The sequence below is a fragment of the Notolabrus celidotus genome, chromosome 5 (assembly GCF_009762535.1).
Source record: "Notolabrus celidotus isolate fNotCel1 chromosome 5, fNotCel1.pri, whole genome shotgun sequence".
Taxonomy (NCBI): Eukaryota; Metazoa; Chordata; class Actinopteri; order Labriformes; family Labridae; genus Notolabrus; species Notolabrus celidotus.
The window spans coordinates 7,379,065-7,394,304 of record NC_048276.1 but is presented as its reverse complement, the minus strand read 5'-3'; the positions used below and the strand labels follow the sequence as shown (position 1 = coordinate 7,394,304).

The 15,240-nt window shown below is 37.8% G+C and overlaps 1 protein-coding gene across 1 annotated transcript in view; it reads right to left on the bottom strand.

Moving 5' to 3' along the window:
- The window catches only part of b3glctb (beta 3-glucosyltransferase b), a 35,588-nt gene extending 27,110 nt beyond the window's left edge, over window positions 1-8,478 (bottom strand). Inside the window, exons 1-4 of the mRNA XM_034683975.1 lie at window positions 8,305-8,478; window positions 1,501-1,538; window positions 1,331-1,370; window positions 884-993 (exon numbers count right to left, since the gene is read on the bottom strand). Coding sequence (XP_034539866.1) covers window positions 884-993; window positions 1,331-1,370; window positions 1,501-1,538; window positions 8,305-8,365 — 249 coding nt within the window. The 5' untranslated portion in view covers window positions 8,366-8,478. The remainder of the gene's footprint in view (window positions 1-883; window positions 994-1,330; window positions 1,371-1,500; window positions 1,539-8,304) is intronic.
- Between the last annotated feature and the right edge of the window lie 6,762 nt (window positions 8,479-15,240).

Genomic DNA, 15,240 nt, shown 5'->3' with positions numbered 1-15,240 from the left:
ACGTAACAACAATATCCGGTCTGTCACGGAGTCAGAGCTCGGAGCTTGTTCAGCCCATAGACTGTATAAAATAATACTGAATCCCTCCTCCGTTTTTCATTACCTGCACAAATGTGTGCTAACAAGGAGCTTAGGAGGGAGGCATGTTAGTTGTAGGCTGTCTTAATAACCACAAAGGTCGGTTTTACTCCCCACGTCTGCAGATTTGAAGATCTAACACTAAATCTGTGACCAATCCTTCAGAAAGGTCCTGCTGCAGGCGCCTCTCCGTCAGGATCAGATTCTGGATCAGATTCAGAGGGTTGAAGTAACGCGATCTCTGAGCAGCCGTGTATATTCAGCCATCATGTAAACATTAGATCAACGTGCTGGACAGCCGAGGCACATCCACTTCCGGAGGGGGCGTGGTCAGAGGGAAAACAGAGTGTTCTGAGGAGGACTGAAGAAGAGGGCTTTTCAGGCATGCCAAAATCAGATTAACTGCAGTGTTTTTATTCCGTCTGCCATCCACAATAACATCACACACGTCTGTGATTCACTTAATTTCTTTCTGTTTGTATTTGTTCTATCTTTTTTCTATGTGTGTGTACTTTTCAAAAGAAGAAGCTGTGATTCTCTTGATTTAACAGCTTTGTAACAGTAGCCTTCTTCTTAAATGCAAACACCAGGGGATCATCAGGGCAGTGGGATTCATCCACTGGAGACTGTGAACCTCTAGAGAGTTTTTTAAAGGTTATTTTGGGGCTTTTTCAGGCCTGTGTAGAGATGTTAGGACAGTGTATAGAGTAGGAAATGGGAAAAGAGAGTGGGCGTCTGTGCATAGGGCGTGTGATCAACTTCTTATCCTTAGTAATGCTCTGTACAGTGCTGCCTATCACGTTACCTGTCCCAGTTCAGCTGCCTGCTGCAGAATCTCCACCTTCCTCTGGCCGGCTCGACGGGCATGATAAGAGTTTCTCTGACTCTGGATCACTAACACCACCTCCTTCAACCCTGAGAACGACACACAACGGAAAGTTTATCAAATGCAAAAAGCAGAGAGACAAAAAAAGAAGGTGAAGCAACTTTTAAAGGTGTCAGAAGCAAGCTGTTTCCCTTTTGTTCCAGCCTTTGAGTCAAGCTAGAAAGACTCACCTGGTGCAGCTTGATATGAAGCATTCACTGTATCATGCAAAATCCCAGACTAGTCCCTAAACTTCAATGTGTTCACTGTGATTCAAAACCTCAAAGGATTGGATAGAGCTTTTCCTTCACACTCTACATATGTGCACTAATGGCACGCTAGACAAGAAGTACAAAGTGCCATCTGCTGTTTGCTCCCCTCACTCACCGATGGAGCCGTCTGTAGTTTGCTCCTGGCGCTCTGCTGCCTGCAAGGGTTCAGAAAGAGTCCCTGTTATGTCTGACACACACTGCTGAGCCACATGATGAAGAATTATCACAGCAGGAGTCTTTGGGGGGGGGGGGGGGGGGGGGGGGGGGGGGGGGGGCAGCACTTACATGAGCACGACCTGTGTGTTGGACTCCAACAGATGGACCTGGAGCGTGTGAGAGAAAAGGCAACAGTGAAATCATTATTGGGAATAAACCAAAGCAGAGGGCGAATTTTAAGTTGTACATAAACATCCCTGTTTGATGTCATTAAACAGACAACTGAATATTTTAACCCTGTAAAGCCTGAACCATCAAATAATGTCAGAAAATTCTAATTCTTTGAAAATTGAGTGTTTATTGGACCTTCTGACAATAAAAAAAAAATTAAATATCAATTTTCATATATGTATCAGTTTTAGAAACATCTTCTGATGTATCTGGTCGCTGTTAGGCTCCCAAGTCCAGTTCTGCCCTGCGCTACTGATCCAAGGATGGCCTTGTGCTTCAGCCAAGTCTCCGCCTGTTGGACTGCCTCAGCTGCCCTCCACTTCCTCCCTGTCCTCACAACAATCCCTGCACCGGACACTTTTGCATCTCTGGATCCAGAATACTGCAGGTGTTCCCGTGCCCGTGTTATCATGAACTCCTCTCTGACCGAGCGGAAGGGGAGTCTGAGCAACATTTTTAGCCATCAAACTTTGATAGGCTAAAAATTCATCTTGAAGTTTCAGTTAAAATGTGTAAGTTTTTTTCATCCAAACTTTTTCAAAATTGGCAAAAATATCCCTGAAAACCACTACATCAGTTTTTTCCTGAAGAAATGTATCACACTGATGATGTAGAGGTCTCAAAAACTGATGTATCAAATATGACACGCTTGGCGTTATAGAGTAAAAGGATTAATGCTAACTGAATATTTCACCTTGTCGTCTAAATCACTATAATGACTCTGTTTCCTTGCACTCACACACGTATATCAGTGTTGGACAGCGTGTTAGCTTCCAGCACTTTGACATATCTGTAGGTATGGCATGTTTTGATGGTGCGGGTACACTCTGAGCAGTGGCAGACTCATTAGCCACCTCTTATCATTCTCTTTACAAGATAAAATACTGTGAATACAGTCCAAATGAAAACAGACTTTAGAACTTGTTGTTCAGTGTGAAGGATTTGTCATGGTTAATATGTCCTACTTATGAGTAACTACACTGTAAGTCAATCAGAATCAGAATCAGCTTTATTGGCCAGGTATGCTTGAACACACAAGGAATTTGACTTTGGTAAACTGTGCTCTCTTTGTACAAGGCATAAGAATAAAACATACAAATAAAAATACAAATATAATAAAAATAAAAATATAATAATAATAACAATAACAGCTTTAAATACAAAGAACAACAAATAGGCATGACTAATATGTACAGACTAAAATAATATGATAATAGTGCAGTGGTGAGTAGCAGAGGTAGTTTTTACATTTAAAAAAAAAGTATATGAGGGTGAAAGTTGAATAACAAAATAAATAAAATATGTGAATTCTGCTTGGAGAATTGTTACATTTTATATTTACATGTATATGTCAGTAACATGTCAGTACATACCAGGCATAGAGGTATGACTGGAAAACTCTGTGTGTTCTGCTCAATATAAGTGATATGAAAGCTGTGGCATCAAAATGTAATCTGACCCGTTACTCTGTTGGAGATCTGTATTGGAAAAAAAAAAACACCCACTCGCTGAGCATTTAACGGAAATACTCTAAGGGTATGTTGACTTGAGGTTGCATGATGTTCTCATCAAGTGTTTGCATCATTCATGTACCTATCAGTTGCGCAACATTACATAAAAGATATGCATCAAAGACAATGATGAAGGACAAGACACTAATAAAAATACCTCATGCATTTGTGAAATCATTTCATTACGGACCCACGGTTGGATCAAAATCCGATCCAAAGACCCTGATTGCCTACTTCACACCCACACAGGTGCTTTCGATAATGCTTGATGAAACCTCAATGACTCTGTGTGTCAATCCAGACTTTGGTTGAATGATATGTAACCGGAAGCCATAACTACCTTAAACATTCACAAGCATACCGGTGTAAATAATCTTGTGAATTTCCCAGCAAAGCCCAGTCCAGCTTGTACGTCAACCGTGGTGTCATTATGCAACAGGAACGTTCACACATACACTACCGTTCAAAAGTTTGGGGTCACTATTCTAGCTGCAAACGTCTGGTTTTTAATGGAATATCTACACAGGTGTATAGAGGCCCATTTCCAGCAACCATCACTCCAGTGTTCTAATGGTACATTGTGTTTGCTAATCGCGTTAGAAAGCTAATGGATGATTAGAAACACCTTGAAAACCCTTGTGCAGTTACGTTAGCACAGCTGAAAACGGTTTTGCTGGTTAAAGAAGCTGTAAAACTGGCCTTTCTTTGAGCTAGTTGAGTATCTGGAGCATCACATTTGTGGGTTCGATTATACTCTCAAAATGGCCAGAAAAAGAGAACTTTCATATGAAACTCGACAGTCTATTCTTGTTCTTAGAAATGAAGGCTATTCCATGCGAGAAATTGCCAAGAAGCTGAACATTTCCTACAACGATGTGTACTACTCCCTTCAGAGAACAGCAGAAACAGGCTCTAACCAGAGTAGAAAGAGAAGTGGGAGGCCCTGGTGCACAACTGAGCAAGAAGACACGTACAGTAGAGTCTCTAGTTTGAGAAATAGACGCCTCACAGGTCCTGAACTGGCAGCTTCATTAAATGGTACCCGCAAAATGCCAGTGTCAACGTCTACAGTGAAGAGGTGACTCCGGGATGCTGGCCTTCTATGTAGAGTGGCAAAGAAAAAGCCATATCTGAGACTGGCCAATAAAATGAAAAGATTAATATGGACAAAAGAACACAGACATTGGACAGAGGAAGATTGGAAAAAAGTGTTATGGACAGATTAATCGAAGTTTCAGGTGTTTGGATCACACAGAAGAACATTTGTGAGACGCAGAACAAGTGAAAAGATGCTGGAAGAGTGCCTGACGCCATCTGTTAAGCATAGTGGAGGTAATGTGATGGTCTGGGGCTGCTATGGTGCTGGTAAAGTGGGAGATTTGTACAAGATAAAAGGGATTTTGAATAATGAAGGCTATTACTCAATTTTGCAACGCCATGCCATACCCTGTGGACAGCACTTGATTGGAGCCAATTTCCTCTTACAACAGGACAATGACCCAAAGCACACTTCCAAATTATGCAAGAACTATTCAGGGAAGAAGCAGGCAGCTGGTATTCTGTCTGTAATGGAGTGGCCAGCGCAGTCACCAGATCTCAACCCCATTGAGCTGTTGTGGGAGCAGCTTGACCGTATGGTAGGCAAGAAGTGCCCATCAAGCCAATCCAACTTGTGGGAGGTGCTTCAGAAAGCTAGGGTTGAAATTTCTTCAGATTCCCTCAACAAATAAACAGCTATAATGCCAAAGGTCTGCAATGCAGTAATTGCTGCAAAGGGAGCATTCTTTGATGAAAGCAAAGTTTGAAGGACAAAATTATTATTTCAAATAAAAATCATTATTTCTAACCTTGTCAATGTCTTGACTATATTTTCTATTCATTTGTAACTCATTTGATAAATAAAGTGTGAGTTTTCATGGAAAACACAATATTGTCTGGGTGACCCCAAACTTTTGAACGGTAGTGTAATGAAAGTGTAATTTAATTTCACCTAAATTGTGTCCTGTTTGTCCACAGCTTGGCCTTCCAATCGGATATATGTGGTTAAATAAGAATATCAGGTTAGGAGATATGTGGTCCGTGCTCTTTATTCCATCCCCATAATGTAGTTTTTTCTGTAGCTGACATGCCGATTATCATATGTGCATGCAAAGGTACACCTTGCTTGTTAACACTTGTTCGTGCTATGGCATCACTCTCCTCAAACTCATTATGTACCTGCTCCCTCTGTTCCTATACCTTTCGACGCACAAATTCTCCTTCTGTGTTTGGACACACCTCTCTCATTCAATGGTTTTTATTCATTTGAATCATTTTCAACATTGTAGATTAATACTGAAGACATCAAAACTGTGAAATAATCTGGTTTTACCATAATCTGGATTACAACAGTAGTCAAATGGGGCTATCCATTGTGTGCTAACCCTACCTCTGAACAACACAACTGATGGTCTCAAACACATTAAGAAGGCAAGTCATTCTACAAATGAGCTCTTGACAAGACTCATGTTAATTAGAAACCATTCCAGGAGACCACTTCATGAAGCGGACTCAGAGAATACCAAGAGTGTGCAAAGCTGTCATGAAGGAAAAAGGGGGCTACTTTACAGAATCTAAAATATAAAACATATTCTGCTTTGTTTAACACTTTTTTGTTCATTAAATAATTCCATGTATGTTCTTTCATAGTTGTGATGTCTTCAGTATTAATCTACAGTGTTTCAAACAATTAAAATAAATACTAACCCTCGATGAGAAGGTGTTTCCAAACTTTTGACTGGTAGTGTATGTCCTACTGATAAATGAGATGCGGAGAGGGCTAGCTTTATCTGGACACTTTGATGACCCATGCATGCAGGAGAGGTTAGCCTGCAGACAGTGAGTGAATTGGGGTTGTACAGCAGCATGGTATTAAGGCTAAGAGTTCCCTTGTGTATGACAAAGCAGCTGATAGGTTAAATCTGTTGCTCTTTTGTGCTAAAATGTAGGTCAGGGGTTCATTTAGAAATATGTGAAAGTACAACACTACAAAAAAAGAGTCCTACCCACAAAAATTATTATTATTATTACTTTTTAATGATTATAATGATCATAATAGTTCACAATGTTGATTTCCGTGAACACACAAATTCATTGTTCCTCAAATCAAAAATATTGAAATTATTTGACCTTGTAGATTTTAAAACTGCACAAATTGTGTATCAGCCAAGGAAAAATCTCCTTCCAAGAAATATCCAAAGATTATTCTGTGAAAGAGAGGGGGGTTATAACTTAAGAGGGAAGTTGAGATTAAAGATGATGAGTGTTCGGACCACAAGGAGAAGTTTTTGTGTTTCAGTCTGTGGTGTAAAACTGTGGAACTGTCTCAATATGGAGCTACAGCAATGTCTGAACATAATTCAATTCAAGAAGAAGTATAAAGAAGTGATTTTCATGAGGTACAAGGAGGAAGACTAGTGTTGAGAATCATGAGGGGTTTACTTCTGTTTGTTGGTGTAAATATGAAGATAATATATGAAGATTTGACGTGTGGGATTGCACTCGTATAAAGGCAGAAAATAGTGAATAGAGGGATAGGATTAGATCAGTTTTAACTTCTTCCTACTCCTTTTCGCACATGTAAAGTAAAATGTTTCACTGATTGCTAATATTGATTTTGTTTCTTTTGCAAAACTGTTTCTTTTTTCTTGTATGTTTGTATAGATCTTTCTTCTTTTCTACTTGTATGCTTTTTTTCTTGTATTTTTACTTTTACATGTTCCAAATAAAGTCATCAAATACAATAAAATCAAATAATGTATTTCAGTGCTACAAAAAATGTAGATTATTTTTTATATAATTGCAATTAAATCTATATATGAAAATTAGGCATGTACACAAATCAAAAATACATTAGACTGTATAACTTTGATTATCTTGAAGCTTGTATGTGGGGAAAAAAAACAGCAAAGAAATTTAAGACCATTGAGATCACTGACAGTCGGTTGTATCCATCTTAATTTGTATTTCCTGTAATCAATTTCAAAATAAAACGGTAACATAATGTACAGTGGCTAAGTAAGTACTATGGGGACACAGAGGGCCAATGCAGCTTAGTTAATTGTATTTAAAAAACAACAACAGTAGACACATTTGTGTGTTGTTTTTGTATGGTTAACCTCTGCTGAACTTTTTCCACTCCCCCCCTCACCATCCTGAACAGCACTGTGTCTACTGTAGACTCTTTCAGGTTCCTGGGATCCACTATCTCCCGGGACCTGAGGTGGACCTCCCACATAGACACAAGATAAGATAAGATAAGATATTACTTTATTGATCAATCAGAAAAAAGGCCTAGCAGAGGATCTACTTCCTGCGTCAGCTCAGGAAGTTCAACCTTCCAAGGAGCTACTGATCATGTTCTACACCTCCATCATCCAGTCTGTTCTGTGCACCTCCATCACTGTCTGGTTTGGATCTGCATCCAAACTAGACAAACACAGACTGCAACGGACTATAAGGACTGCAGAAAAAATCATCGTTGTCGACCTGCCCCCCATCCAGGACTTGTACTGGTCCCGGGCCAGGAACGGGCAGGTAGCATCACCGCTGACCCCTCACACCCTGGACACAAATTCTTCAAACCCCTCCCCTCTGGCAGGCGCTACAGATCACTGTGCGCCAAAACAACCCGCCATAAGAACAGTTTCTTCCCCCAGGCTGTCACTCTGATGAACACTAAACCATAACAGTGTCATACCTGTCAGATAAATACTCTCTGTAAATATACAATGTAACAATTCTCCAAGCAGAATTCCATATTTCTATTTATTTTATTATTTAACTACTATTTTTTTAATGTAAAACTACCTCTGCTACTCACCACTGCACTTTTATCATATTATTTTAGCCTGCACATATTAGTCATGCCTATTTGTTGTTCTTTTGTATTTATAGCTGATGTTATTGTTATTACACTTTTTTTATTATTTGTTTGTCTTATTCTTATGCCTTGTACAAAGAGAGCACAGTTTACCTAAGTCAAATTCCTTGTGTGATCAAGCATACCTGGCCAATAAAGCGGATTCTAATTCTGATTCTGTAATTTTATTTTGAAATCCAAAATAAACCATATCCGGTTTGTTTCCGGTTTACCGTTAGCATAGATGGACCTCAGCTAAAGCAGCCTCACTGCATCAGGGACTCAACTTACCGAGCCAGAGAATTAGAACAGCGACCAGTCTGCATCCGGTCACCACATTATGAGGTCTCATGGTTTTCCTGGTTGCAGTTCAGGATCTGAAGTGACCTCTTCTTCATGGCCTCGGTGAAACATTGGTTAGCTTCAGAGCTCAAACCCTCAGAACTCTGCGTTCCACTGAATGGCTGTTCCCCCTATAGCGACCTCTAGCGGACAGGACATGAAAAGCATTCCTTAAAGTGTGGGCCCACTTCAGAACCAGAACCAGAATCAGAAATACTCATTACAGTTGCTTTTATCCACATTATGTAAGAAAGTCACAAAATTATAGAAAAAAAGGAATACAAGAAGATACAAATACGAATAAAATACACATTTTAATAAAAAATTAAATAAATATTAATAAAGTATTTACAAAAGTGCTGTGAATGACGGTGATACATACAAGTCACATTATTTTGTCTTTGTTATATTAAGAGTTTTTAATATTCATATTTATTATATTATTCCTTATATTTGATAATGTACAGTGTAATTGCCTCCAATTACAAATCTCTTGTCTTGTGCTTATTTCATATATCTGTTTTTTATTCCCTTTGAAAAATAAATAAACATTAAAGCTGCAGTTGGTAGGATTGGGTAAAAAATATGTACTTGTTTTGTGCTGTGCTTGGCAAAAAAAAAGTCATAACACTCATCAACAGCCATCAATAAATTAGGTGTAAATGAGGTATTTTGAGATGATGGTGAGATCTCTGTATTTTCTTATGCCACTGTATCCAGCAATCTATAAATTCCAATTGCTCCCATCAGCTCTGACCAATCAGAGCCACTCTCCTGATTGGTCTTCCTACATCGTCCTGATTGAGCGTGTACTACAATCTGTTTGTGGGCGGGGCTTACAGGAGTAGATAGATAGATAGATAGATAGATAGATAGATAGATAGATAGATAGATAGATAGATAGATAGATAGATAGATAGATATTTATTGTCTTTAGCAAGGACATTTTTTCTCAGTCTGTACAAGTATGCATACATAAAACATAAACAATAAACAATAAACACCCACCCAACCTCACAACAATAGTGCAGTTCATCCCACATATATACACACAGGACACATATATACACAGGACACATGTATACACACAGGACACATGTATACACACAGGACACATGTATACACAGGACACATGTATACACACAGGACACATGTATACACACAGGACACATGTATACACGCAGGACACATGTATACACACAGGACACATGTATACACACAGGACACATATATACACACAGGACACATATATACAAACAGGACACATGTATACACACAGGACACATGTATACACGCAGGACACATGTATACACACAGGACACATGTATACACACAGGACACATGTATACACACAGGACACATGTATACACACAGGACACATATATACACGCAGGACACATATATACACGCAGGACACATGTATACACACAGGACACATGTATACACACAGGACACATGTATACACACAGGACACATGTATACACACAGGACACATATATACACGCAGGACACATGTATACACACAGGACACATGTATACACACAGAACACATATATACACACAGGACACATATATACACAGAGGCAACATGTATACACACAGAACACATGTATACACACAGGACACATATACACACAGGACACATATATACACACAGGACACATGTATACACACAGGACACATATATGCACACAGGACACATATATACACACAGGACACATGTATACAGGACACATATATACACACAGGACACATATATACACACAGGACACATATATACACACAGGACACATGTATACACACAGGACACATATATACACACAGGACACATATATACACACAGGACACATATATACACACAGGACATATATATACACACAGGACTCATGTATACACACAGGACACATATATACACACAGTGACAGGACACATGTATACAGGACACATATATACACACAGGACACATATATACACACAGGACTCATGTATACACACAGGACACATATATACACACAGGACACATATATACACACAGGACACATGTATACACACAGGACACATATATACACACAGGACACATATATACACACAGGACACATATATACACAGAGGCAACATGTATACACACAGAACACATGTATACACACAGGACAGATATACACACAGGACACATATATACACACAGGACACATGTATACACACAGGACACATATATACACACAGGACACATATATACACACAGGACACATATATACACAGAGGCAACATGTATACACACAGAACACATGTATACACACAGGACAGATATACACACAGGACACATATATACACACAGGACACATGTATACACACAGGACACATATATACACACAGGACACATGTATACACACAGGACACATGTATACACACAGGACACATGTATGCACACAGGACACATATATATACACACAGGACACATGTATACACACAGGACACATATATACACACAGGACACATGTATACACACAGGACACATGTATACACACAGGACACATATATACACACAGGACACATATATACACACAGGACACATATATACACAGAGGCAACATGTATACACACAGAACACATGTATACACACAGGACACATATACACACAGGACACATATATACACACAGGACACATGTATACACACAGGACACATATATACACACAGGACACATATATACACACAGGACACATATATACACACAGGACACATGTCCTGATACAAACCTTCAAGTTCTCAATGTTCAGCTAAGATAAAAAAAAAGATACAGCCACAATGTGCAATAACTATGTGAATAACATTTACAGTTTACAGTCATATTATATACCTATATTTATTCAGTATATTGCATTATCTGTCATAACCAAACCATAAAGACACCATGTCAACCTGTCACTACTGAATGATTGTTTCATACTGCCTGTAATTACAACTATTTACACCATTTGTATATATCTTACATTTCTATTTTATCTTTATCTATTTTTGTTTTTTACTAATTGAAACTTATTCTCGATGTACTTATGCCTGGGTTGCTGCAACAATCAAATTTCCCCCCGGGGCTCAATAAAGTAATTTCTTTTCTTATCTTATCTTATCTTATGTGCAATATGTACTCTTTTAATTTTTTTTTATTGCATCTGTTGGCAATGTGTGTATGATTTAATGATGGCATGTTGTGGGTGCGTGTGAATGTGTATTTATTCATTATCAACTGTCTCCGCTTTAAAAAAAAGACTCAAAACATATTTATTTTCTCAAGTATATGAATGATATAATGACTGGTGTGACTGGATGCATGTGCAGCAACAATTGCTGTTTGTTTGATTGCTGTGTCTGATGTATGTTGGGTGTATCTATTGTTTTTCTGTTTTTATTTATTCTATTTGGAAAAATGTTTATCTGTTTTTAATTCTCCATGTAAAGCACATTGAACTTACATTTAATGAAATGTGCTTCACAAATAAAATTGCTATTGCTATCTGTTTATTATCCTTTTTTAAATATTTTGTTTTTAAATAATTTTCAAGAAATAAAGGAGAGAGAAAAAACACAAAAACAAAACAAGACAAAACAAAGATGTTACAGCATGTCTGCATTAGCATGGATGAGTTTGCTTATGTATATAAACATTTTATATTCATGATGAAGCCTGGTCTTAAATGCACCTTTATTTCATTGTATGTTTTGTACAAAGACAATAAAGAATCTTGAATAATTTGAACATTTGAGTACATTTTTGAAGCCCCTTAGACTTGAGTGTGGTTATAATCATTATACATCTCTGCACATGCCTTTTTCAAAGATAGTCTAGCCTGTTCACTGGCTAATAAACCACTCAAAGGTGAATTACAGTCTAGTGCACTGATAAGTACTGGGTGGGTACTCCTTGATCCAACATTTTCAGCCTGATTAGTAACAAAGTTCTCAAAATGCTGTTTTTGCACCCTGGCATATCGCACGTGCCCCTGAGAAAAGTGCCTTTTTTATGATAACGAGTTGATCCCCCTGTACCCTGAGATAATAAAGACAGTAAAATTATTAACTTGTAACATGTGAGACTGCAAGAAAAAATAAAGCACAGTTCTGTTTCTGTAATACGCTGCGTAAAAAACGTGTACAGTTTGTTTGTTCATTTATTTCATTTTTCTACCCCCATTAAAGGCTTTATTTGTTCTTTTGTTACAGATTTCGACCTTCTTTTCAAACCAATCTTAACTGGACTGACACGCCCTGACCTTAAACTGACCAGGTTCATGTATTTCACAAGATATCTGCTGTTGACACAAATACAAATGCATAAAAAGGTCATTTTCACGTTGTTCTGGTGATCCACTGACTCAATCCTTGAACTGATACGAGAGTTTTGGCCTCACACGTGAGTCAATGATTGGCCGGTAAACAAAAAGATAATAACAGGTCAAGACAAACAGGTTTTTACGAGCTTTTCAATGTCACGTTTGAAGGATGCCTTATTGCTGTAGACTGTGTCTTGGGTTAATAAGAGCATGGGCAAACAAGACACACTGACATGCTTACTTGAGATCCTGAAAGAGGATACATGTGTGTATTTTGTAGGTCCATGCAGACTGGTAAGTACTTGCAAAACAAGTGAGTCAACAGTTCCCCTGACCACCGAGTCTAAACTTGGATATTTTGGCGACAAAAGCTGAACCAGCTGGATCTGCAGTAAAAGCATGATTGTTGTGACTGCTCACATTTTTGTGGGAATAAAGTGAACACCAAGGGAGGAAAAATCCCTTTGAATGAGCTGTGTTTGAGCTTAAAGGAAGACAAACAGTGTAAGTAATAACTCACACACATCAGGGTAAAGTGTCTGTCAGTAACTTCTCCATGCATTCTTCCAGGATGTAAGAAAACAAGGCTGAGCAAACATTGCTTCAGAATGAAATGGTGCAACGTGAGCACTAGTTTCATTAGGCTCACAGACATGCAGCACATTCATCCTTATCACTGATGTAAGGTGACTCACGTGTTTATAACTAAATACCTAAAAGTGTGGCAAGAGTTTTTTGTCTCCCTTTCATTGACCTATTAAAATTATCAACACCAGCTTTGGTTCAGCGTCTTCAAGTCTCAACATATTTAAAAGGTTTTTGTTTGTTTTGTCTTCTTTCTTTATGAATTTGAATGTTTTCTTATGATATTTTATCTACTTATCTGCAAACGTATTCATTTACATATCTTTGTATCTATATATTGTATAAGTGTGTACAAAATATAATATGTCTTCATATTGTTTTGTATTCAAACACATTGTGCACATAAGGAGACACCAGACACCACAAAGGAGCCATAATCAGCTCATAAAGTTTCTCAGAAGTATGTTTTAAAGCAATGCAATATAGGTAGTCTCAGATATACGAAAACAGGAAGTTTGCTGCCTTCAAAATAAAAGCACACTCAGTTGGTGTTCACGGTCAAGATTTGATATGGTAGAATTTATGATAGGCCAAAATATCTCTATATTCAGATACCATACACGTGGATTTCTGTAGCACAACACACTTGGCAAAATTTGTGAATTTTCCAAGGTCACAGATCAATTATTTGGTCAATTATGTCGTCTTGAATAGAGAACCACAACAAACAGTTCAAACCCCCTGGTGATTCTCTGTATTCGCATATAAAATGACTCTAAATTAAAGGTTTTCAACACTTGGTTTGCTGAATTAGGTGTAGTCGGAGCCTACGAAGAGCTTGCATACAGAATGATAAACCGACTAGACCTATAGAGGGCCAAATGGGGAAAATACATTAATCTTATCACAGGGCTGTAGAACTTTATTGTGTTAGGGCAGGTCTCCCCTTTTTATTTTATTCTTTTATTCTTTTTATGTTTTTTGTTAGGCAACCCCAGCATGTTGTGAATAGAAAACTGTAAGACCATCTAAATCTAACAAGCTTGTCTAATTTTTGGTGAAGCCCCCTGTAGTTTGGTGTTGCTACTACAGTCTGTCTATGCTAATGCCAGTGTACCTTTCTTTAAGTAATGTATTTATTCTATTATTGTTGTTATTATTTTTATTGGTTTAAGCATATACTCACTTGTCTATTTGTAATTTTATACATTTTATTGGTTTGTTTTTGTCAGATTGGTATCTTTGTCGTCATTGTTGATTGTCCTCTGGGGACAATGTGTTCTGTCAGTTATTGTGCTATATGTTGTAGAAATGTGAAAAATAATTTAAAAAAGTGTGGTAATAAAAAGGTTTTCAACGCTTCGGTTTTGTTGGGAGTTTTACCCAGAGGTTTATATAACAAAGATCAGAGGTACATAATGCAGATACTTTTGTTAATCGCCAAGACAATGATAACTATTAACTGGAAGGACACAAACAACCAACAACCGCTCAGTGGAAACAGAGACTAAAGAAGTTTTAAGCATACATCAATCAATCAATCAATCAGACTTTATTTATAAAGCGCTTTTCATACAATGACATTGTAACACAAAGTGCTGTAAAATAGAATAAATGAAGAAAAAGATCCCACCCCCAGCCCCGACCCCAAACCCACCCCACAATCCTAAGGTTAAGAACACAACATATGCAACAATAGTAATAAAAACAATAGATATAAAAGAAAAAAAGAAAAAAGAAGTTGCTTCCATGGAACAGATGACGGCAAGTCTACAACTGAAGATACTCAAAGATAGAACTGTGCTGAAATTTATTTGGATATGTAATCATGTGAAATGTAAGATGTAGCTGAGCTCTGCAAAGAGTGTAAATGCCTGTCATTAAGTTATGTTTTATTTATTTATTTATTTTTATTTCATTTTTTTATCTTTATTTATTCATATATCATTTTTCTTTTCTTATTTTTCATTTCT